Source organism: Macrosteles quadrilineatus, unplaced genomic scaffold (genome assembly GCF_028750875.1).
Source record: "Macrosteles quadrilineatus isolate MER2022 unplaced genomic scaffold, UCM_ALF_1.0 Scaffold_8__2_contigs__length_117827958, whole genome shotgun sequence".
NCBI lineage: Eukaryota > Metazoa > Arthropoda > Insecta > Hemiptera > Cicadellidae > Macrosteles > Macrosteles quadrilineatus.
The window spans coordinates 87,052,746-87,080,096 of record NW_026542601.1 but is presented as its reverse complement, the minus strand read 5'-3'; the positions used below and the strand labels follow the sequence as shown (position 1 = coordinate 87,080,096).

Below are 27,351 nucleotides of genomic sequence, written 5' to 3'. Positions count from 1 at the left end.
CCCTACAACAGTTCCCGGCAATGCCAGTTCGACATCTACATCGCCAACATTTCCTGGACCGTTTCCAGCTCCACTTGCCGAAAGGGATCCTAACGGGGGGAACGTAGAGCACTTGAAAGGTGCAGGTGGCGGAGATGTCCTTACGTTTTTCGGTGGTGGCGACCTCTTAAGCTTGGAGCTTCGATCAAAGGGGTTCTGCTCCACTTCAGACGCTTTATTTTGCTCATTTGAGCTCCTATTCAATGATGTGTTTGTAGGATTTTTATTAAAACTCATCGTGTTTTCTCCAGCGCATCGTGCGGCAAGGAGCGGCCCGGAATCAGTCAGGAACGGGTATACCCTCGGGGACCAAAAACCCCTACCCCGGTTCCCCGGGGCCCGACCTCCGTTTGCCCAGCACCGGATACCTGACATGCCGGGGGTCGCCCGTCGCAATGCAGAGCCCGACCTCTGCATCCATGCCGCACTCCCTGACCAAGGACCGAAGTGGCTGGTTTCTCACGACCCACTGATAAAACCCATCGGCAGTGCAGAGCACACATCAACCCCTGCAACACAACAGGGGCACTCCCAGGGACTCCCAGTGAGTTCGTCGGTCACCCTTTTAGTCGCCTCTTACGACAAGCCCGAGAAGGCTGCGGTGCTATTCTAACCCGGTACCGCACGGGGTATCTCAGTTCATAGTACGTGTATAGTCAATGATAGTACTAATACCAGGGACAAATTTATCTTTTGCGATCCCCAAAAAAGCTGATACCATTAACACCAGGGTTTGGACCGCTCCCTTTCAAAACGTAAAAAATGCCACTGGCGTAAAAACATTAAAAATAAAAACACAAATTGTTAAATTTTTTTAATATGCCTAAACGCTCTTTCTCAATAAGTAAAAAGCAAACATGTTTATGAATGAGTTTGCGTACCAGCACTATCCAAACATGGGAAGTAGGGGTTTGTACCTGATTATTATGAGTTCTTTTCAGTATTCCATTCACTTCAAAAAGACAAATAATTTTGTACTACATTTGTATGCCTAATGGATGCCAAATATTCTGAGCTCTCAACACAATACAACATTGTTTTCCTTGTTATCATAAGAAGAAATTTTATTGGTGTACAATGCAAGTTTATGGATGTATCTTATTAAATTGAGAAAGATATTTATTTTATGGTAGGCTTTTAAAATGTACTAAAAAACCAAATAAAAGGGTTCTTGTTGAGCAAATCCACTTCCTTATAGGGGATTATTTTGTTATTATTTATTTATGTATTTATTTATTATTTATTTATTTATTTATTATTTCAATTATGTTAGTCCAATGCTACTGGTGATTTCTATTAGAGATACCTTTTAAACAGACCCAGTGCAGAACAAAATTAAAGATAAGCACAAAAGTTATACTTACAGTTGGGATACACGATGCTTCCATACGGAGGATAGGAGAGCAGCACAATCTGAAAAGCAAACTGTGCGATGGCGTTGACCACTGTGAAGAACAATACTGACTTGAGGTAACGTCCTGTATGTCCTGAAACACAAAAACATCACATCAAAACCCTGAGTAAATTGTTTCAGTTCAGCACTAACATAGCCAGAATTAGAAACTACAGTAGTGATAATAGTTAGAGGACAAGAAATGCAACAGGAAAAATGAAACCATAAAAGATTGTTGTTGGGACATTTTTAATTACAAAGGGTAAGCTAACTTGTTTACAGTATACTAATCAAATAAAATAAAATCAATTTATTGACACAAATAACGTTACATTAGGTGCTTATAGCAGTAACTGGTGTCTTGTCAATTACATAAATCTTAATAATAAAATACAATGGAAAAAACATTTTACATAAAACATAGAAAATTACAATAACAATAAAAATGTACAACCCAAGGCTGTGTCTGCTAAAAAGTCTGAGATTACGATTAAAGAAGTACGATTAAAGTAGGTTAATTAGGTAATAAAGCTGGTGTTGGTTTCTTTGGTTTACAATTTTAAGGTAGTTTAGTGTATAATAAGTTTTATAGTATCACATCTAGTTAAAAAAAAAATAATAATCAAGTTTTACAGAAGTATAGTTAGGATAAGATTGAATAAGATTGATAAGTTTTGTAACACATCTAATAATGGCACCATTTTCAGTAATAGGGAGCCATGGTAGACATTCCTCCTACTGTGTTACGCGGTATTTAGCAATTTGTTAAAGTAGTGTAGTTAATAAAAATTTTAATAGAAATTTTACAAAAAAGAGGTACAGTAAAAATTCAACAATTAATTTATACACTAAAAAAATTTTCAATTCCAGCTCCATCTTTAAATTCCGTCGCTGACCGCCATTTCTTTCTAGTTTGTCTCAGATACATACTGGTTGCCCTTAAAATTGCACAAATTGTTCTTGATCATATCCAATTAATTACCAAACTGTACGGTTTTTTTCCATTTGTCTGATAATTTTTCAGTTATATCCCTTAAAAACATTTGGAATTCATTCCCAAAAATTCCATCAACACTTGTGACAAGAGGAGTAAATGATGCATGACGTTGTTCGCAAGCTTTTGTATACTTTTTTTCATCAAACATAAATAAGGTTAATCATAATGTTAATCATAACCTAAATTAGCCTATAATTATTTATTTTGATATTTTTTATTCGATTATAAAAAGGTGTGATATGCTCAAAGTGTCTCAAATCATAAGCTCGAGCAATAATGTTGTTGCTGCACATGTCATAGCTTGCACCGCTTCTATAAAAATGATTTTACTGTGTACTAAAAGCTTTAAATAGAACAGATAAAACAAACCATTATCGAAATAATTACTTTAAATCTTTTAAAGTTCTAGATTTATCAACACTGTGCTCCAGTGAGTAGGTGTCAATTTATTGGACAGAATTGATCTTGTTGGTTTAAGTAGGGTCAAACAGGTGATTCATGATTAAAGAAGAAATTGTGTAAAATGAAAGGATGGGAATCACCAGGAATCACACAGAAAGTGAAACTTGTTGTAAGTGTTTTCAACAATGAATTACCTACTAAAATAATCTAATGCCTAACCAATGATTATTGTTTAGCTGGTTAATAAAACAACTTTATTGCTTATAGATTTTTCCATATTTTTTTTATATTTGCAAACAAATATCAGCTTTATAAGCCGAAATGGAATGCATCATACAATTGTTGTACTATTACCTACTAAAATAATCTAATGCCTAACCAATGATTATTGGTTAGCTGGTTAATAAAACAACTTTAATGCTTATTGATTTTTTCATAATTTAATTTATATATTTTCAAACAAATATCAGCTTTATAAGCCAAAATGGAATGCATCATGCAATTACTGTACTATATCTAATATGAGACATTCAATTAGGCCCTCTTGCAAAATTTGCTACTCATTTTAGGCCCATTTACAAAAAAATAAAGCGCAGAATTTGGTATTGTGTAATTTTAAGGAAAGGTGTGTATTGCTACCTCCAATATATCGCCACTGCAGTAGACTCCCTTTTATCCGGACACCTTTTAACCGAACTACACTCAGCGGAAATGACATCTCTTTAACCGGACAATTTTAATCAGCACATCGGTTTAACCGGACTAGATCGGCAGGAATGCGCGGTACTGAAACGAATATTCTCGTGGGAAAGATTTGAGAGCAGTGATCACGTGTCTAAATGCAATGCTCTCCTAAATTTAAGTCAAATATGTATACAGTATGCATTTAAACAGTCCGTTTTAATGAGTTTTAGGGGACGTCTGTTTAACCGGAAAACCCGGTCCGAGGAGTCCCGATAAGAGGGAGTCTACTGTATCGCTTTATCTTAACTTATCTGTACACTTGCCATTCTGTTATGAATTTGTTGTTATAAAAACATTTTCTGTTCCAACTTTTACGTTAATATAATTGAGACAAATAAATAGTAAAGTCTTACCTAAACAATCCTTATTATTGTGGTCCGATATTAATTTCAAACCCGTAGGTTCATCATCAGTCGGAAGACTTAGGTAGACCAAATTTTGTTATAAAATCCACCCGATGGGTTTCGTAGAAAAGTTGACATTTAACACGAAGACACACATTACAGTTGACATAAATAATATTCGTAGTTTAGGGATAAAAACCATGGATTTATAAAACAGTGGGATAACCAGTGGGGACAGTTCTGCCGGCAGCGTGTTCCCTGACTGAAGTGAGGTTATCCCACTGTTTTATAAAACCATGGTTTTTATCCCTAAACTACGAATATTATTTATGTCAACTGTAATGTGTGTCTTCGTGTTAAATGTCAACTTTTCTACGAAACCCATCGGGTGGATTTTATAACAAAATTTGGTCTACCTAAATCTTCCGACTGATGATGAACCTACGGGTTTGAAATTAATATCGGACCACAATAATAAGGATTGTTAAGGTAAGACTTTACTATTTATTTGATTATATAAGCAATCCAGAGGCTGAAATGATAGATAATTGAGACCTTGTGTTATTTTCATAATACTGTTGCTTTTTGTACCTGAAGTTCGGATTTTTGTGTATTTATTTTTATTACTTGACTATTTTAGCCAAGATATTTTAACGTACAATTGATTAGGGTAGTTTATATTATCCAACTTTAAATAACTGACATCAAGGGTGTAGTGTAAAAACTGTCAAGAGGGCTTATTTGCACTTTTAATATTTAACTTAACTAATAAATCATGTGTTTTTCTCAATCTCGAAATTATCACTACAGTAATGGATTTTAATAATTTAGGACTCCATAATATAGTCCTGCATTTCAATTCCAATAAATTAGTATATACCTTTGATAGTTTCGACTGTGGCCACTGGTGCGATGGGGTTGTACAGTAACAGTAGAAGGTAGACGAAGGAGAGGCCATTCTGCCGAAGGACACAACCTGCAAAAAAAACAATGGTTGAAAAGAAACTGTTGAAACAAAATACCCCCACTGCAGCCAAAACGAAACATTAAATCAGTCCCTAGTTCAGGTCTTACCATGAGACCTACGGTAATATATTATCCCTATATGGGAAATTTGATTACACAACCTGCAATGTAAAGAGTGGTTAAAAAGAAGACCTGTTTATTACAAAACATAATCTACAATGAAAACTGTGGTCAAAAAGAAACCCCTGTTGATTACAAAACATAATCTGTGATAAAAATTGTGGTTGAAAAGAAACTCTGATGATTACAAAACCCAACCTGAAATGTAAAGAGTGGTTGAAAAAGAAGACATGTTGATTACAAAACATAATCTGCAATGAAAATTGTGGTTGAAGAGAAGCAATTTTGATTACAAAACATAACCTGCAATGTAAACTGTGGTTGAAAAAAAACTCTTATGATTACAAAACACAACCTGCAATGAAAATTGTATGTAACAAGATACGCTCTATGGATTACAGTTCTACTGATAGATGAATTACATCAAATTCTTTATATCACTATTCGGGTAGACACATTAAATTATTTGTCATATGTATATATGTTGCAGCTGATTTACGTTTTGGAAAACCTCAGCTGTTGAGCTATTGTTTGAAAGGTAGGATCATGTGGAGGGGATAGGTATCTTCTCCTAAAACCACCTAAATTTTGTGAACGGACTATAGTATAGTTAGGCTATGTTCTTGAACTTCAAATCTGTTTTGAAATGTATCCGTTCAAATGGGATACTGACATAGACATCCCATCTATGTGGACTAGCAGTGGCCATTTTTTTTTCCAAAAATTACGTAGTTGTGTTAACCAGTCACAGAATGTGCTAATGTCTTAAGTATTATTTTCTACCTTTAATTTTGCTGACTTAGTTGATGGGTTAAAAAAGATGCTATAGCTCATACTATATTTGTCCATCTGTTTAACTTGGTAAAAAAGATTGTGTATTCAACCAAAACCGTTAATTTATATTAGCACAATCTGTCGGCGACGATTTTTATTAAATAACTGGCGAAAACATTAACATGACTATGGAATGTCTAGTTTTATCGATAGTCAAAGCTTCTACCCAAGTTAAATTATTTCAACCAAATTCCATTTCATTATCCATAGGAAAAGGAATCAAAGAATAAAATAACCTGCACACCAGTAATAACACAATTCAATGTAGGTCATGTAGTAGTTTGGAATAGTTGGAACGATCAATCTAAATTTGAAAGAAATTGAATGATGTATATGAAAAATTGCTAAAATAAATTATGATGAAAGAGGCAGAGCAAGATCAATATGAGCCGTCCATACCCCTGGTGGAGAATGGAACCTCCACTAACATTTACCTCAGAAAGGTTACCTGCCGCCGCGGACACTCTCAACGTAACTGGAGCGTAGAGTATTTTTGGAATATGAAAAATAGACGTTTGAATTGAACAGAAATGTGATTTTTATGCATAAAAAAATGTATTTACAGCAATGAGTTTAGTGTATGAGACATCTATGTTACAAAGCAAGGGTGAATTCAATCATTAAACCAGGACACACCACTTTTCATGGTTTATTTTAAGACCTCGATCAAGTAATAAGGTTAAACCTAGCTGGAAACCTTTTTGAGTAGGCTACTCAATCTCCAATTTAGATCCGGGGGGGGGGGGGGGCGAGCTGGTCTAGTGGTAGAGCGTGGGATTCCGTATTCTGAGGTCTAATGTTCAAATCCCACCAATCACCAATATATTTGAGTAAGTAACAAGAGCCTATATTGTAATTACCTTCTATCGTAGGCTAAAGTAATGGGCTAAACAGTTTTGGGCTAGAGCCAAGTGTGAACGTGGAACATAAAAACAAAGCTATAATGAGAGTTAGGCCTAACACCTCTTAGGCTAGACTATTATTTATTTCAAAGTATATCTCCTTCCAGCTAACTTTTGAAAATCCCGTTTTAGGGTTTATAGACCAATGTTTAAGAAGAGCAGATGAAATACTAGGCGTTAATTTCATCTTAAATTTTATGAGAAGAAGAGGAGTAGGCCCTAATCAAAAATGACAAGCAACAATTTACTTCTTAAAAATTGTGATCAACTTGGTGCAGGCCTACAAAACAAAGAAAAATATATTGTAAGCAAAATCAGTTCACATTTATCAAGAATTCATCAACAACGAATCTAGCTACAACATGGACAAGAAGCATTTTGACCAAGGATAAACCTAATTTTAAAATCACTAATGTGTTGTTGAGTAGGTTACCTCCCGCTATCTCCGCGTCCCGCCATCTCCGTGTACCGCTATCTCCGAATTTCAGAGTGACCCCTATAATCCTCGGTTACTTCTTGCGTTAAGACTTTCCGTTCAAACCTATCCTAACCTAACTTAACTTAACTTAACTTAACTTAACTTAACCTAACCTAACCTAACCTAACCTGACCTAACCTAACCTAACCCACGGGTTAAATTTTCATCAAATCTTCCATCCACGGAGCTTCGCAGCCGTGGATGCAATGACAGCTAACAACGCAGGCAGTGACTGGATTAAAAGGGTCACTCTAAAATTCGGAGATAGCGGGACAGATTTGGGTTCGGAGATAGCGGAACGCGGAGATAGTGGGAGCACACGGTTGAGTAATACTGATAACCTTGGCAATTATCGTTATCAGCTGTATTTGTCTCCAGGGGTTGTCGTTATCAGTAGTTGCATGACTACCGCGCGTACACTGTACAGTATACAGGTCGACTACACTCAGCTGATGGTACTGACTGACATAAACATAGTGTATCACCACAAGATCTACTCTTATCACTAGGGGGGCAGTTATCATCATTACACTTGACTTATCACACTCGTTATGGATCTCTAACCGTTCTACATATTCAAAATGTACAAGTGGTGAATCTATTTGGAGTATTTTGATTATACATTGCTTGGTGCTTTGACAGCTGGCTTAGTTGAAACATACTTTACACACTACAATGCGAAAAAGATGGACGATCCAAACAACACTTAAAACGTCTCCTTTTTTATGTATAAATATAGATTTATAAATAATCGTGATGTGATTTGTTCTGTATTAACGTACTGCACAAACTAAATTGACATAAAATGTTTGTTGTCGTTAGGTGGGAATTACTACAATAGAATTTTGGTCTATATCTGCACTACTAAAATGTCATTTTGTTTCTGTTTTTAGCGTAGACAGACCTGTAACCCAACACAACATTATTTGGCTCTAGAGTCTCTATTTAATTGAAACAAACATATTTGTTAGTATTTCTAAGTGGTTCAAAAATTGTATTCTCATTCTGTAATGTGACAAGTAGAATGTTTTTATATTTAGAGCAGTCGGGTTGTGGCGTAGACTTGTATCCGACTTGGTTATATCACAGACAATGTCCGTTACGAAAGTGGAAGGCTACAAACCTTTTTTTCTGATCTTTTGGAGTTGGACCGTGGTTCACCCATTTTTGATAAGATAAGATAAAACCAAGAAATTAATTGACCACTGCTGAATTCTTGAAAGAGACTTCCTACAACAGATGGTTCAATGTTTTTTTTGTACGGCGGATAAGTGCGGTGTATGAGCTAACAGTAGCCTATAAACCATATGAAGTTACAGGAACTCTTTAAAATTTACTGTCAATTACATTTTACAGTACAAATTACAACAAAATTTTCTTTAAATATTTCTGGGTCCAAGATTATTGACCTACGATTATTTGACTAAGTAGAAATTGGAAACTAGCCACACTGTACATCAATATTGTTGTAAGCAAGTCCTGGGCGGATAGAACTCGTTGATATAGATTATTACAACCAAAAACTTCAATTATGTAATGTATAGAATTATAAGTCCAAAAACTTTAGTTTAACTGTTTTTTCACTCTATAGGATTTTGCCAGAAGCTGTTAAAGCACAGTACATTGGCAGAGAAAGAAGTGTTGTTCACGCATAACTTGACATTTCGCATATGTTTCGCCAGTTTTACAATAGAGACACCAAACAAATAAATAAAATGATGATTTTCCGTTGTTTGTAGTAGATGTTATACACATTAACCTAAAACGGGACGAACTACTAACGGTTACCCTAAATAGCTAACTAAACAAACAAACCCTCTTCACTGAGATAGTAAACGGTTGATCTTTATAGAAACCAAATGGCAAACATAGAAAAATAAACCACTTAGCACGCCAGGGAGTTTCTTTCAAAGTTAGTTGATTTGTATAACAGGCCTTTTAGCTTCTTGTGTGTAAACAATCTCAAGTAGTGTTTGGAGCTCCAAAGAACATTTAAATCCGTGCAGAAGAGGCTGTAAATCGTCTAGCTTACGACGTCTTATGTATTTCAGAAATTAGCCAATATATTCGTCATACAGTAGTTTGATTTCAGAATGTGACTGTTCACGACAGCTAAGAACTAAAAAAACTCGTTTCGAAACTAATATTATTTTTTTGAACAATCGATGTTTACGTTTGAAATTTATTGCGATTCTTGTGCCTACTGGGGATGAATGGAACCTCGGCTTGAGGCGGGGCAGTTCATCGATCGTCGAAAAACTAGGTCGCTCACCCCGTCACCTTTACCTCACCACGTGTCTTCCTGAGTCACCACTCATCTCTCACCACTTCCCAGGAGAGCAAACTATGTTGTTCACCCCGTCACCTTTACCTCTCCGCGTGTCTTCCTGAATCACCACTCATCTCTCACCACTTCCCAGGACAAACTATGTTGCTCACCCCGTCACCTTTACCTCTCCGCGTGTCTTCCTGAGTCACCACTCATCTCTCACCACTTCCCAGGACAAACTATGTTGTTCACCCCGTCACCTTTACCTCTCCGCGTGTCTTCCTGAATCACCACTCATCTCTCACCACTTCCCAGGACAAACTATGTTGTTCACCCCGTCACCTTTACCTCTCCGCGTGTCTTCCTGAGTCACCACTCATCTCTCACCACTTCCCAGGACAAACTAGGTCACTCACCCCGTCACCTTTACCTCTCCGCGTGTCTTCCTGAGTCACCACTCATCTCTCACCACTTCCCAGGACAAACTATGTTGTTCACCCCGTCACCTTTACCTCTCCGCGTGTCTTCCTGAATCACCACTCATCTCTCACCACTTCCCAGGACAAACTATGTTGCTCACCCCGTCACCTTTACCTCTCCGCGTGTCTTCCTGAGTCACCACTCATCTCTCACCACTTCCCAGGACAAACTATGTTGCTCACCCCGTCACCTTTACCTCTCCGCGTGTCTTCCTGAATCACCACTCATCTCTCACCACTTCCCAGGAGGACAAACTATGTTGTTCACCCCGTCACCTTTACCTCTCCGCGTGTCTTCCTGAGTCACCACTCATCTCTCGCCACTCCCCAGGAGAGCAAACTAGGTCACTCACCCCGTCACCTTTACCTCACCACGTGTCTTCCTGAGTCACCACTCATCTCTCACCACTTCCCAGGAGGACAAACTATGTTGTTCACCCCGTCACCTTTACCTCTCCGCGTGTCTTCCTGAGTCACCACTCATCTCTCACCACTTCCCAGGAGGACAAACTATGTTGTTCACCCCGTCACCTTTACCTCTCCGCGTGTCTTCCTGAGTCACCACTCATCTCTCACCACTTCCCAGGAGGACAAACTATGTTGTTCACCCCGTCACCTTTACCTCTCCGCGTGTCTTCCTGAATCACCACTCATCTCTCACCACTTCCCAGGAGGACAAACTATGTTGTTCACCCCGTCACCTTTACCTCTCCGCGTGTCTTCCTGAGTCACCACTCATCTCTCGCCACTCCCCAGGAGAGCAAACTAGGTCGCTCACCCCGTCACCTTTACCTCACCACGTGTCTTCCTGAGTCACCACTCATCTCTCACCACTTCCCAGGAGGACAAACTATGTTGTTCACCCCGTCACCTTTACCTCTCCGCGTGTCTTCCTGAGTCACCACTCATCTCTCGCCACTCCCCAGGAGAGCAAACTAGGTCACTTACCCCGTCACCTTTACCTCACCACGTGTCTTCCTGAGTCACCACTCATCTCTCACCACTCCCCAGGAGAGCAAACTAGGTCACTCACCCCGTCACCTTTACTTTACCACGTGTCTTCCTGAGTCACCACTCATCTCTCACCACTTCCCAGGACAAACTATGTCACTCACCCCGTCACCTTTATCTAACCCTAATTTAATCATTTTAATTAATGAAGAAAATTCTAAATTAGAACGGGTTGAAAAGGTTTGCGTTTGACAACAGATATATTTTAAAAATATTAAAATCCAAATACAGTACTAGGTATATTATTTATTTTTATAAATAGTCGTTTCTGTAAAACTAAACCGTATGTACCAAACAGTTTTTGGTACCGTATGTACCTAAACCTAAAAACCAAACAGTTTTTATTCTTAGAAGTATACCCTTAACATTTGTACCTAAAACAAACTATATACAATCAAATTCGACTAAACAAACCAAAAGTAATGTATTTACATATTGAAAAGAGTCATTTAAGTTGATCTAAACCTGGGCGTGGCATAACAAGCAGTTGAGTGAAGAGATCAATTTCAGTTTGTTCCGAGGGTTTGTTTGGTGGGCAAACTTCACGTTTGTTGACTCTCGGGATATGAGTCACGACACAGGATAGTGTTCATCTCAATAACAAATCTGCGACTTTCCACCCTCTACACTCTCCAATCTACACAACATATTGGATATTACATTCATACAAGTTACAAATTCTACGAGTAGTTACAGTTCAAAAACAAGTCTCGATTTAATGTTACCTTGAGCTAAAAATTGTTCTGACACGATTTTGAGTGGATAAGTAAGACTACAGAGCGTACGGATAAAAGAATAATGTATTCGAGTAAGGATGCTATTCCGACATACCTTTACATGTGTATATTTACGTTTTATCAATATTACTTTAATCATTTACTAGGGGCCCAAGCTGCTCCGCAGCGTTGAAATAAGCCTAAATATTGTATCCGAGAAATAATCAAATTTGTGATTTTTGATTGAGTAATACAGTACCGGTATGTTGAACTTAACTGATTCAAACGATCAATAACTCAAATTAAAGCCTATAATTTACAGATTTTTAAAGTCTAAAACATAGAAAATACTGGAGCTAATAATTATTAATCATAGGGTATGTATATAACTGGTGAAATGCATCTTAAATTGAAGTAAGAATTCTAAAATAAATCAAATTTATAGTTTTTTTACGAGAAATACAGTAGATAAATATATGCCGATGCTTGATATGAAATATGTGCGTGCACACCTTCAATTTGAGACCTCGATCATGAAAATCGGTCGGGTAGAAGAGCCAAACGAACTCGGAATAGAAAAACATTTTTTTTATATATAATATTCTGAAATTACAACTATACGAATTTCACTTTATTAAGTTTATACCACATTTATCAACAAGAACAAAGATAAATGATGGCTACGATCCATCTCATTGTTTTGCCGAGCAGTATTCAAAATTATATATCATTTATACTGCTTACCCCAATAATGTCAGCTAGCTAACGATTATTAATGTTTTACCACATTGTGTTTTGAACTTTGCTATATCAACTAAGTAAAATTACAAAAAATATCTTCAATGACGCTTCATTACTCGATTCCACTACTTATAAATAGTTACGACTATAATGCAATGTCTAGGTAACCCATAACCTGGTACACTAAAAGGTTGGTGTCCCGAAAGTAAAAGTAAACAAAATTAAAAATAGTCCAGAATAGGGTGAGTAGATAAGTACCATATGCGGTATTCAACTCCCATACTCTTTGCAATTTTCTATTGCTCTAACCAACTAACCCACATGTTTAGGAAACTTAAATGAATATCGAGTTACCGATATCATTGTCAAAATGTAATTACAAAATTAATAACCTAGCTCCTAATTACCTCAATACAAATTTACTTTAGTTTTATTGTTTAATAGAAAACTTTCTACAACGGATGGGTGACATAAATGGACAAATCACGAAAGGGAAATTGTCAGCGGCGGTCGTCGACTGAATAAGGTAAAACACGTACAATCGTACCCGGTCAAGTCCTAATTCAACTGTTACCAACCCAACTACTGTACATTGCCATGCTATCTAACCTATCCTGCTTGTTTGTTTAAAAAGCTTAGTTTGTAAAACGTTTCAAAACAGAAATTTTATTTAAAAAAATATCATCGTAGGGTATATAATTCACGAATACAAAACAACGCCATCAAAGATAAAACTCGTCTTGTATTTACAGGTTGCGTCAGAAAACAATTGAGCAACTGCCAGAAACACTTTTTTTTTTATTCGCAAATGCGTGGTTGTATATTTCCAGTCAGTAAAGTTGTTGATCAAGTCAAACATGGGAAGTTCCCAAACTCTTAACCCCCGAGTAAAACTTCATTTTAGAATCTTTGAACACTGATTTAGGAAACGGTAAAAATAACTTCTCGCCATATTGAAACATCTTAGGTCTGTTTAGAGCCTATGTGTTTAATCTATACTCACACTCTGATATTAGTGTGAATATATAAAATGTAGTAGACAGGCTTAATATGTGTAAATGCATAGTTTAAAACTCAGTGTACACATGAAGGGCAGAAACAAACATAAACATGTTATCTGCTGATTTATATGGATGAAAAATCCATAAGGGAGTATGTTTAATCTATACATTATAGTGTACCGGTGTACAGTAACAAGTATGTGATTCATAACGTGGACACAAATAGTACGAATTCCATAAAGAATACGTTAAATTATTCATGTGTAAAATACATATTCAAACAAAGGAAACAAACTAGAGCAAAATGAAAACTCGTCAGTTACTACAAGTCGTATGATAATACCAGGTTTGAGGCCTCTGTCGTACCAAACCACTCATTATCCACACCATGCGCTGTATATTGAGTTGGTTAATCACATATTCCTCTCACACGCACCACATCGAGTTGATACTTAATTTACACTCACTTCCTTTCTGAATAATCCATTGAGGTCCTTTATCAATATTTGACACATTTCGATCCTTTATTTCCTTCAGTAATTTTCACCATTCGTTCATTGACGATGAAGACGATAGTGATATTGCTTAACAAAAAGTTCTTCAAAAATTACAAGATAATAAACAAATCATTGTTCAGTATTCGTGGTAATCTAAATCAATAACAGTTGAATATTGCTAATATAGTGCGTTTTGGTTCTTTTACGTTGCATAGCCTGTTAACATTCTTTACGTAAAGCGCGTGGCCCCCCTGAGTTTCTGTAACCCGTGTGTCTGTCAAGACACTGATGACAATTCACACTGAACAAGCAAAAACTAGAGCAGCAATCAATACTAAACTCAATTTTAACTAACTACATTTCTGACAATGTCTTTGGCTATTTAAAGCTGGTCTAACCTGATTTAATAATTCCATCTTCTTATTATAGGCTATGTATTGTATTCGTATATCGTCTAAACCTTAAGTAATTACTCGAATGAACCAACTGAACCCTTCGTTAGTTCAAAAGGCAATATATTAGGTAAAACGTAAAAATTAGCTGCGATAAAAGTATTGTCACGTACTGTAAGACGTTTATTGGGGTATTTGTTATATGACCATTGCGTGTGAGCTGTCGTGCCGCGGTGACAAATGTAACATTTAACACTCAAATGATTTTCATTTACTTGCATGTTTGGATCACAATCACTCGTTGCAACCGAATAATACATTTAACACTGATAAATCTGATTTTACAACATTACACAAGTAATAAACTTAACTGTTATCAAGGTTGTGAACACGCATAAACTATGATTGTAATTTTATCGAAACACATTTTTTTCAATTACGTTAATTTTTCTTTATTTGACACGTTTCAATTTATTGGTAGCTAAGTGTAAATCTTCTTGTATTGTGAACCTATTTGAATTTAAATGAAAATTAGCACTGATTTGAATTAAAGTATAAGCCAACTTAGTCCGCCAATTTGCTGGACCTGGGGAAAATAACAATATTTCTTTTGTCTTTGTTACGTTTGATCAGGTATTGGTTGCAGTTAGTTTGGGATTACTCGACTGTATAGTGTTTTTTCTAGCTGAGACGAACGCGATATATAAGTAGATTTGGCGTGGTTCAATTTAATTGAAATACAACAATAACTTACAATAAATTAAAAACCAGATTAATCATGTATAAACAGTAAATCATTTATAGAAATATATGATAAAATGTACCCAAACTTCGTGGAAAAGAGAGCATATTGATCAAGTATGGTATCAAAATGGCCAGTTTAACGATTGAAAAACCAGACGTTCGGTTTAAAGAGTCAAGGTTGTAGGTTGTAGAGTACACATAGACATAGGTTGTAGGGTATGGGACACATAGACAGACAGCCCCAGTGAGTTCATCGCCACTTGCATCACGACACCTCATGCTGATGGGCGTGCACGGGGCGCCTCACAAGGATCTACTGTTTACAGCTGAGCAGTTCAAGGGCTGGGCCACCTTTCATCTCAAACTGCAAATAAACAACGGGAGTCGGGGAGTGGCGTAACGGTAGTCTATTGTGGTGAGACTTCTTCAAAGTTTCACTAAAAACAAAAATTGCAAGTAGTCTGAACTAAAATATATTTTCGCAGGATTGTTGAAACTTACAAGAATTGTAGTTTATCATTTCGTACGTTCTACTAGAATAATTTGTTTTTATACTGTATCCCGTATCCATAACATATATACGCTTGCTTGAGTGTGGTTGGTATAGTGGTTATAGGACGTGGGATCTTGATCTCGAGGATATCACATCAATCTATGGATTGTAGAAATGTGACTCGGCAGTTCGTGTTCACCTATATAGAAAACTGATCTCACACGCAAGTAAAACTTGTTTATCTCACGAATTAAGATTCGGATAATTTCTATCAAATAATACGTGACTGATTACATGTTCATCTAAATGCATAACCGTATCAAACTAACTCAATCAAATACTCGTATAACTAAAATCATTAACCCGGCTTTAATAAGATGTATTTCTCATCCTCCTGACAAAACCCGCCTAGATATGTGAAGATATAGAGAGAATATTTTGAAGCATTATGGAATTGCAAGGGTCGTTACGTTACGGAGTAATTAAACACGTAATTTCCCACAAGACAACAGAATTATAAGGATCTCTCTATAACCGTTCTCTACGTAATTGTGTTTAGTGTTCAAGGTGCATCATTCAGTGTTCCGCCCACAACACAACACACTGACACTGCAATAGGGGACCGAGCTTTGCTCAGAGAAACGTGGTTCAGTGAATCAAAAATATTAAAATTCATTTTTTAACGACTGCGGCAACATGAGTAGTAAAAATCAATTATAACTGTCAGTGTAAAACTGTAAATTTACCATTTAAACTAACATAATCATCAATCGGTAACTGAATCGCTCAGGGCTGTAGAGTTGTGGAGGCGTCCCACTCGCTCATCAATCTCCTCGTTCTTGATTAAACTATTTGTGAACCTGAACTGCATAAGTCAACATTCTCTAGCTCAGAATCTACTATCGGGTTTCCCCAGCAACATTAGAGCAATTTAATGGTAGGCAAGCAAAGCGTAAAGGCTACGCAGGAAAGTATGAATGACATTTTCTGTTGTCAAACAAATCAAATATGTATTCTGCATAGTCTGGTGGAACAGTAACTTTAGGCAGTACATGTACAGTACACATAAGGCACAATCCCAAACTTCAAAGTTGCCGACAAATTCACAGATGAGCACAAATTTCACACATTCATTGAAAACCTTTTATATCACATCGTGTAAGATTCCTGACTTTCCTGCATGGATAAATCAAAATAGTTGACTATATAACAGGTTATAAGGTTATCTTCTGGTGACAATGTTTCATGTCTGTCATTGCATGACTAGAATTTATAATCTATTCATATGCTGTAGTTGCGGCGTTTCATTTGTAATTGGAAAGCAATTTTTGAACACTAATTGCTTTGATCCACCAATCCTGGTATTTCAAAAGTAACAAGGAAAGAATAAGACGAAACCCGAAAAAATACATGTCCGTTCTGAGATGTCTTATTTACAAGCAGGAGTCCAATGGTTGTTATGATGGAAAGACTATTTTCCCCCTTTCATAGGAATAAAATGCTAATTTGTCGGTTGTCTATGACGGTATATCTTTTAATAATTTACTATCAATATAATATATCACAGCCCTAAATAATACATATAGTATTTAATTTTTAACACAACGTTGCACCCAATTGTGAAAATTGGACAAAACCTTTGATTAAAAAATATAGAACACTCTTAACAAGTTGTCTAAGAATGTAAAAATAATAAATCATTTGGCTCACTCAAACCTAACCCACGTGAAATACACATAAAATAGGCTTCAGAATAAAAGCTAAAAGTTACGTTACCCTCATACTCATTTTTTTATACATACAGTCACCAATTTTGTACTTTTGTACTTTTCCTTTGTATTTTCGTAAAAATTTTAAACTACATGTTTCACGTGTGGACAATTTTCAAGTCGAAATTGACAGTGTAGTTTCAAAGCGTTCCACCGTACAGAGCCCTGAGTCAGAATCCCCAGTGTGCCAATGTCAGTTTTCGCGGTCGGAAGGTCGGAAACCTCAATTACATAAACTGGGACACGAACAGCACAGATAGCATGTCGCAAGTCACAACCTGCGTGTCTGTCAGACATCTCAACATAGCAAACCTCATAGGTACCATCACCATGTTTACTCTGAAAACAGGTTTAAATTTATCTAATTATTAATGTTAATAGCCAATTTCTGTCAAATACCCAAACTTTTTTAACCCAAGCCAAACTGAACTGACAAATATAAAGCATCGTTATGCCATTCTACTGCCAGTGATGGAATACATTTGTAAGACTGTAGCACACACTATGTGGCTCATTCAGTCGTGTTCTATTTTAATGACGAATTGGTAACATTTAGTCCATGAAGATGGGCTGTATACTTCAGTATCCAAGTGCCAATCGTACTTCTCCCGTGCTATGTCCAGACTTCCATCCTTTCGCACCATCACAAAAACATGGCCTCTCAACATGCATCCAACGTCAATTTCAGTATTGTGGGTTACATTCCGTCTGTAAATTCGTTGGAATCCCCGTGGTTGGCTGTTTGGCGATAGTCTGACACCCGGAAACATCGCCATTAGTGACTTCCGCACGCCGCTTGCTCGGCAATCGCTGATCAGTGTTCGGCTACAAGCTTGGGCAGTCGATACTGATGTCAGAATACTGCAATGCACTACTGTATTGCTGCTACGACAGCAGGAAGCCGTTCACGTTATTCAATAGTTAATCACGTTATTCAATAGTTGCAATACTGTAATCTGTGCTAAAATCTACATAACTAACACCCCTTCAAATAAGGGTCGCGTATAAATTTACTATAGAATTAAAGACCCATGACTAGAATAATTGGTGAATTCGGCTATTTCGTCACCCCATTATTGTGTGCCTGTCCCAGGTCAGAGGATTGGTGAATTTGTACGTTTGTCCGGACCCTCAACTCAAACCATTGGTGAATCACTGAATCTGCATGTGGCCGTCCAGAGCCATAGACAGTCGTCATGAAATTAGATGGATCCGTATAACATGTTCCAAATAATCAATATAAGATTACTAAAACGGGAGGTGAAATAGCGATCACAAGTAATAATGTGATTAGTTAAAATGAGCTACAAAGTATATCCGCTACAAATTGTATCATTAGATACAGACTGCGCTCGATTTGCCCTAGGGATTGTAATAGAGACGATATTATCATTCCAGCTGCCAAACTCGACTGGAGAACGGAAATAGCGGCTCGTGTCAGAAGCGTGGCGATTTATTTCAACAAGTGGCCGCCGCCGCGTCGTGCATAAACACAATAACAATGTGTATAACAACACCCGAGGACTCTGTTAGCAATTCAAACTGTGTCGTCAAACAGCACGATTTACAACTCAACTGACACCAGTGTTAATACGGCTGAAGACTTTTACCGATTTCTGAAGGCAATAGCAATGTAAGGCCTACCCAAAACAGCATCCGAAAATTCAACATTATAGTTTTTAGTTTCAAATAACTATTACGTCACACTACACTGTCTTAACGAACTTCCCACGCAAGGATTTAGTCCAGAAAACAGCTGTTTGCCGTCAGCTTAATCAAACTGAGTTTCATTACGTACTAGTGTACTGTAATGAGTTTTACCGGACACCAACCAGCTGATTATATTTGACAATTAGAGGTTATAAAAAAAATAACCTCTCTCAAGTGATTGTTAATCCCTTAGTCGGTGGGTAAAAATAAAGATTTGTTATTGTTAACTTAGCTTAAAGTAGTATGGCGTAAGATATCGTACGTGACTCGTCCAAAATGTGTTTACCGGACTCGTATGGCAATCTCGCACTCGACTTCGTCTCGCACGGGAACCACCACACTCGTCCGGTTAACACTTATTTTAAGGACTAGTAACGTAATATACTATTCCGTTATAGTAGTTAAGCAACGATCGTGTAAAGATAGTACTAACGACACGAGTAGAAATCGAGAAGAAAAACTTCTCTACGAGTGTCGTTAAGACTATTTACGCGAGTTGCGTACACTATATCTTTACCTATGACCGTATTTTAATTACTGTACTAACAATCACTACTCACAACCTCTAAGAGAAGTTAAGTGTTCGATTATAACATCTCATTGCCACTGAAAGTAGTGACAGTGATGCAACAACTCGTTGAACCAACCAAAACCACCACTCATTAACAATTAATTTAGTCTTAAGAGGTTGTTCGAAGCATCACAATTTTACTTATTTTCTCTCAATCCTTTAACCTTATTGTTCCATTACTCGTGTTGTTAAGTAAAACAATGCTGTTAAGTGAATATTTTCATTTATAAGAACATAACGGAAACGGCTAGTTTAAAAACGGTCGTATGTAAACACTTATTACACGGGACGTATGCCACAATACACATTTAACGAACTTCCCACGCAAGGATTTAGTCCGTTAAACAGTAGACAGTAGCCTAGTTTGCGCCTTGCGGCCAGCTTAATCAAATGGGTTTTTATTACGTACTACTGTACTGTAATGAGCTTTTAACAGACACGAACCAGCTGATTATATTTGGCAATGAGATTCCAGGTCCTTATCCATTATATTGTCTAGAGTATTTAATCTTCTCAGGGCATTTTCAAAGCTTGGAAAAAATTAAATTCGTTTGGTAATCCCCCACTCGACTTGGTCTCGCAAGGGAACGACCACACTCGTCCGGTAAACACCTATTTTCAGGACAAGTAACTTAATATACTATTGTTGGATACAAAAACTGTGATTGAAAATGATATTAATCTATTTCGGTAGGCTAAGTTTATGCTAGCTTAATCACTTTAACACTGGTTTAAATTGGTGAAAATTAACTCAAAATTCTGTGTAAGTTTGTGATATTGTTCAATTAAAATTATTTTTAGGTAGTTCCGAATAAAAAACATTACATAACTAACCAAACAAAAGCATTAAATGTTGTGGTGCGGGCTAACCAACGAAAATAACGACGGCGGATACAGGCGTAACTTATGTATGTACGCGTTTGTGGTTATTAGTTCGTTCCCCTCAAACACCGCTTTCTTTGTCTGACAGTGACACATTTGTCACTGTGTCCATCTCTAGGTGTAACTGCCAGCTTGTTTAAAACAAAAAATAGAAAGTCTATTCATGGGTAAAGGGAAACAAAACTGAAATTTGAATAACCCAGAGAACCCTTTGCGACCTGCGATAAACAACAGTTTTGTCTGTTTGGAAATAAAATACCCCCGCCGCAGCAAACCTGCTGGCTATGAAAATTTCCATTTGTCTGAATTTATTTTTCAATTAAATCTATTTAAATAACATTAGGTTTAACGAGTACCTAGGTCTGCTGCTACAAGGAAACTAATAAAGTGTGGTTTTTATTAAAATATTAATAGCTTAGTATGAAATAAATAAATTTACCAAGTTTGATCAAAATACAGTACATCCATAAACAAGCAATCCACAACATTTTACAATATGCTCCATAAGAATAACATGGCAATTTATTATTTTTTTTCCGTTACCAATACATTTTACAAAAACACTTTGATATACACTTTGAACACAAGACAGATGTAGTTGGTGCAAATGCTGCCAAAACGCAGATACGGAATGCCATAAGACCAGTGCTGAAAAACGTAGGCTGATTGCCAAATCACATAAATTGCGTCGTTTACAGTGGCATAAAACAAAGTAAACAGTTTTGTCGTTGAATTTTTAACAAGTAGGTATTTTACTTATTTTTTCAGAGAGGCATTTCTTTACCTTTTATAGGGGATTGACCTAGTGTCATTTGGAAGTGTTATTGTATTACAGTAAATAAATAGTTATTAATAACGTTACATTTTACAAACATTAAATATGGATAAAACTCAATTTTTTTTAAAGAGAAAGTGATCAAACTAGCAGTCTTCTTGCACAAAAATGGTACCAAATACGGCATCTTTGTATTAAATCCTTATATCCCTATTCGGAACTTTCATTTGTACAATAAGTGCTGAGGTAACTGAATATAAACATATTTACATATTTATGACACAAAATAATAAAAAACACATCAAGTTTTGCTGGCTGCATTCAAAAAAGATGCCAAAAATCATGTTTGAACAGTAGCGAATAATGATAAGACTACTAGACTAGAGTAGACATATGAAAATGATCTAATAAAATGTGATGCATTCCTGCAGATTTTTTTCAAAAATATTTATGTGTGGTATGGCTTTACCAGAGACAATTCAAGCCACAAAACGCAATTTAATTATGTTCAGAAAAAAATATCCCCATCAAACTGCTAAATCCAAGTTGCTAAAATGCATGAAGTTAAACAACCGATGGTACAATACCTATCAGACCATTTTTATGTGATTTACTTGAACTGAAACAGGTAACACATAATGTAAAGCAGGACTTAAGCCATTGAGTGGCTTAACTAGGAAAACCCCCTTAAAATATGAAACAAAAATACAATAATCGGCTTAGTTATCTTGTAGGATAGCAAAAATGCTTGACTGGTCGGGTTGCAATGTCAGTGCACTTATCAACCCATTATTGCACCTACACTCATCACAACACACCTAGGTGTGTCAAGGTATTGACTTGAGATAAACTATCAGACACCAAGTTACTTACAACTTAAATGAGTCAACATTGAGCTTATCTAACACTGCACTGACAAGTTGAGGAGAAACACCTAATTTTGAGTATAAAACCACTATTTGTGCAAAGCAATATTACAGTAACACTATTTGTGCGATGCAATATTACGGTAAAATACCTATTAACTGCCTGTTGTGAGTCCGCAAAATTTTCCCCAAGTTTTCAATAACGGTTACTTGAATGGTTGGATAACAGAAATTTTTTTTAAAACTAATACAGTTTAGAAAATTATGATGGTTTTGAAGAAAAAGGCCTAACAAAGTGTGTGAATTACACAGATCATGATTTCATACTTTAATACTTTTTTAAAATACTTTTTATAGTAGATATAATTAGTTAGTATATACATACATGCTATTGTATATATTGTAATGCAATTGTGATAAACACAATTTATAATGCATGATTTGTATTGACATGTCACATATTCATTACTGATTCTCAGCCTCTGTAATTGTGAATTTTAGCGATCAATAGATTAAATTGAATTGAAGTCCGATATTATTTTTATTTTATTCGCATCGCAGCCTTCTGGAATTGGTAGTCAATTATAACAGTTTACGTATCTTGGCGTCCACAATTCCTCAGACAAACTTCGACACAACAAAGTCAATGGAAGTTCCACTGAGGTATTGTGGATGTCAAGGTACGTAACCTGTCATAATTATTTTTATAGCTTGTGCAAGGCAAAACCTAGGCTATACCTATACAACATAAATAACATTGAGTCCTGAATAGTAATGTGACCAATGAAGACTTTTCATTATTTTACCATCAAAAATATAATACTAAGTAGATATTTTTGTCTGCTTAGTTACAATCTACAACATGGTATTTTTCATTCCTAAATTGTTTATACAAATGAAGCGTTTAGAATAATCACTCGTTTAGAGTACTACTCAGGGAATAAAGAAATACTATTTTAAAAAAGCAATTTTGAAAAGTTTAAAATGTCCATACATTTTTTTAATTATCCATGAAAATATATAAAAGTTTAAATTGATTAAATTATGCCTAATCAATTTATACAGAAAATACATCATTTGAAATGAAATGAAATGAAATGAAATGTGCTTTATTGTACAATTTGGAACATTACACAATGATACATACTTATGTGCACACAAAAACAATGGTTACTAAACCGTCTGTTTGGTTGACACATTAATTTATGTTTTAAATAAAAACAGAAAGTAACTCCTTGACAAAAGACTGCAAATAAAATAATAAACTTAACATAAAATAATTTTTTTTCATTAAAAGATCTATCTATAAACAGAATTGTTAACAAAAGTAACAAACAAGGAAACAATAATTTTTTAGATTACTTGCTTTTTCATTTGTCTAAAAGTTAAACTCCTTTATTAGATCCCATCTTACACTCCAAGCATCTCTTAAAAAACCACCCAAAGCCCGCCAATCCCTTCCATTTAAATAATCAAAGAATTCGTCTTCACTCAAAGAATGTGCTTTTAGCCAAAAATATCTGATATTCTTTAAAATTGGGCATACTGCTACGTAATGAAACACTGATTCAAATTGCCTATTATTGCATAGAGAGCAAATGTAATTTTTATTCTCTATCCAAGGTTGATAATTTAATGACAGTAGCCCTGCTCTGGCCTTAATAATCCAGGATATAAGGGAAATGTCCAAGTTATCAGTGAGCAAGGGTCTGTCGCCGAGCTCAAGGTCAAGAGAGAGATATTGTTGGTACCTAAATTGTTTATACAAATGAAGCGTTTAGAATAATCACTCGTTTAGAGTACTTCTCAGGGAATAAAGAAATACTATTTTAAAAAAGCAATTTTGAAAAGTTTAAAATGTCCATACATTTTTTTAATTATCCATGAAAATATATAAAAGTTTAAATTGATTAAATTATGCCTAATCAATTTATACAGAAAATACATCATTTGTTAGAACCAGTTCCACACTCAAGTTTGGACGGGCAAGGTGTCATGACTCGGAGTACTTAACTGGCAGTTAAAGCTAATGACCAACAGCATCAATAGCTTCCTCACGAACAGGTCATTTGCCAATAAAACTGTAGAGGTGATTTGGTTTATAGGAGGCTACATATTGCCTGATAAATACCTATAAAGCTACTGTTACAGAACTATTTATTCTGGTACTATATCACTAAACTGTTTATTTTATACATCATTGCCTCCAGGATTGATTTTTGACAATATAAAATAGGTTTACGTACCTTACGTCGTCAATCCCAATTTATTCTTGCCCAAGACTAAATTAAGATTGATGAGATAAGGTATTTAAAAAACCTATTTATTATTATTTAAAAACTGTTTTTAAACACAAATTTCCAACAAGAATTAAAAATATCAAATTTCCTACATAACGAGAAGTTTGTCATTTTCAGGTAGCCACGCAAAACAAAACCAGGAGTGTTCATATATCTTATATACAGCTTTACAGTCTTATGGTAAATAACCTCGAAAGTGGCCAACTTTGGTATGCCGATCTTAACTGTTTAGAAACATGCTAGAGCTTAAAACTTTACAATAATGTACGTCTGGCAGGATAGCTAGAATGAGGTACTAAAACCCTAGATATCTTAGGAATTTAGCATTTTAAAATATGTAGCCCCCCTCAACAAATAATTAACCAAAAAAAAAAAATTCTTGAACCACTGTCTTTCTTTGTGGTAAGGGCGTGAAATCTTTCATAGTTACTAGTCTTTGTTTTAAAACCAAGGAATAATTTATATAAGTCTATAAAATTTACACCCTACCCTCGCCAAATCAATCCTCCCCCTTATAATTCTGTATAAAAATACATTCAGTTGCATTAAACTACAGTGCTTAGTTTTTTACACCTTCTTATTATTGTATTATTTTACACGCTAAAAGTATTTATCAGTAACAGATTTTCTCCAAGGATATTTCCAACAATCCCCCAACCAAAAGAAGGGGGCCTGAGGGCAGAGCCCCCAGCGAGCCTAAGGCAAGTGTATAAGTATAACACTAAACTTAACACTATTTGAAACATCACGTCAATATATTTTACCAAAATTGTATAACTTGGTACATGATAATTTAAAAAACATTGCCAATCCAAAAATAATTCAAATAAATGTAAAGACTGGTATCTGACCATACACATTTTAATCTTAAATGAACTTTTAAGTGAAAATCGGTGAGATTATAGCGATTTACATTACAAGTGTAGTAAGAGCGTTTTTACATCACGCAGGTGAATGTTATTCACCGAAGTGATGTAAACACGCTCTTGCGTAACGTGTAACGTACAAGATTTTACCTGACCCGACAATATCCAGGAGGTTACGAGCAATATGCTTCATTATCAATTTCACTCATCTTCTAACAGTAACCAGTTTGGACTCTTTCCCATTCAGGTAAGCCTGCTATCCTCTCAAAAAATCTAGGCCCTTGTGCTCTATGCTACACCCTTAACCCCATACCTTAAATGCCTATGTAATAGTCCATAATAAGCCTGTATTAAAGAATGCTGACATCACGTCAATATATTTTACCAAAATTGTATAACTTGGTACATGATAATTTAAAAAACATTGCCAATCCAAAAATAATTCAAATAAATGTAAAGACTGGTATCTGACCATACACATTTTAATCCTAAATGAACTTTTAAGTGAAAATCGGTGAGATTATAGCTATTTACATTACAAATGTAGTAAGAGCGTTTTTACATCACGCAGGTGAATTTTATTCACCGAAGTGATGTAAACACGCTCTTGCGTAACGTGTAACGTACAAGATTTTACCTGACCCGACAATATCCAAGAGGTTACGAGCAATATGCTTCATTATCAATTTCACTCATCTTCTATCAGTAACGTTCATTTACAAACAAAAGCTAGGTTAAGAAAATTCTTCAAAGAATAATAATAAATTCAAATACACAGCTGATTTCTAGCGATGAACGTCGTTGGCTCCATAGAGTTATATTTTTTAAGTTATCCACTCAATGTTATTTAAATGGGTTTCATTACATCACCGAGTGAGTTTTTTTCAACTTTACATCACTCGAGAAGTAAGGAAGTTGTATACATCACGCTTGGGATAGGGAAGTTTAACATGGCGGGTTAAGTAAAGTATTATACTGCACTCACAATATTAAATGTCCAGTCATTTTATGATGTAACTCTGCATTTGGTAAATAAATATCAAACAACTGGTAGTGCTCAGTAGAAAAGTATTAACCTTTTACAGGAATAGACATAATCAGAGCATACTTTACAAAAAAAAATCAACCCTTATAAAGACTGATTTTAAAGACTCACAAAATCAAAACTATCTTATTGGTTCTAATGTCATATAATACAGGTTTTGTACTCAAGATCAATAAGATTTATACTACAGGTTAATAGCTGCCCTTTTACATTAAGATACAGTGTGAATGAATATTCATTCATATATATATAGTGCATATAAGATAAACTGAAACTGTGTTTTTTGAATTCATACTATTGGCAACACTGACTCAACAACTCACTGGCCACCATTTTGGACATCTAGAAAACTCTCTTCCTTAGTTGAAAATGCTGTCAGTGACAGTTAAATATTCTAATGTTTTGTGTATATAGTGTAAAGTTTTGTTTTGTGTTTCCTGTGCCAGTTTGGACTCTTTCCCATTCAGGTAAGCCTGCTATCCTCTCAAAAAATCCTAAAAAATCTAGGCCCTTGTGCTCTATGCTACACCCTTAACCCCATACCTTAAATGGCTATGTAATAGTCCATAATAAGCCTGTATTAAAGAATGCTGATTCAATTCACCACACAAACGTTTCATAGCAAATATACTCGAACTAAGTCTCGCCCTTACCAAATGAACATGATATTGCCAATTTAGAGTAGTACTAGCTGTAACCCGCGGGCTTTGCCCCGTTTAACTTCTTAATTTTCAAGATGATCTCGTTCGCATGGCTCAATCACGTACTGGTTGAAGTTCGTTCGCTAAGCTCACTCACCTTTAGGTTGGAGCTCGTTCGCTGCGCTCACTTGCCTTCAGGTTAACTCGTTCGCTACGCTAACTCGCCTCCAGGTTGAAGTTCGTTCGCTACGCTCACTCACCTTTTGGTTGCAAATTAGCTGTTGTCATAAATGTAAAAGAAATAATAGTGCTGCACCCTGTTGGTAATCCTTGTAACTTTAATGCTATTGAACATCATAGAACA

General features: G+C 35.9%; 1 protein-coding gene across 11 annotated transcripts in view; it reads right to left on the bottom strand.

Annotated features, from left to right (window-relative positions):
• The window catches only part of LOC129000065 (piezo-type mechanosensitive ion channel component), a 213,208-nt gene that overhangs the window by 171,615 nt on the left and 14,242 nt on the right, over positions 1-27,351 (bottom strand). For all 11 annotated transcript variants that reach the window (XM_054426932.1, XM_054426925.1, XM_054426928.1 and 8 more), the window contains exons 3-4: positions 4,800-4,895; positions 1,404-1,526 (exon numbers count right to left, since the gene is read on the bottom strand). In XM_054426932.1, coding sequence (XP_054282907.1) covers positions 1,404-1,526; positions 4,800-4,895 — 219 coding nt within the window. The remainder of the gene's footprint in view (positions 1-1,403; positions 1,527-4,799; positions 4,896-27,351) is intronic.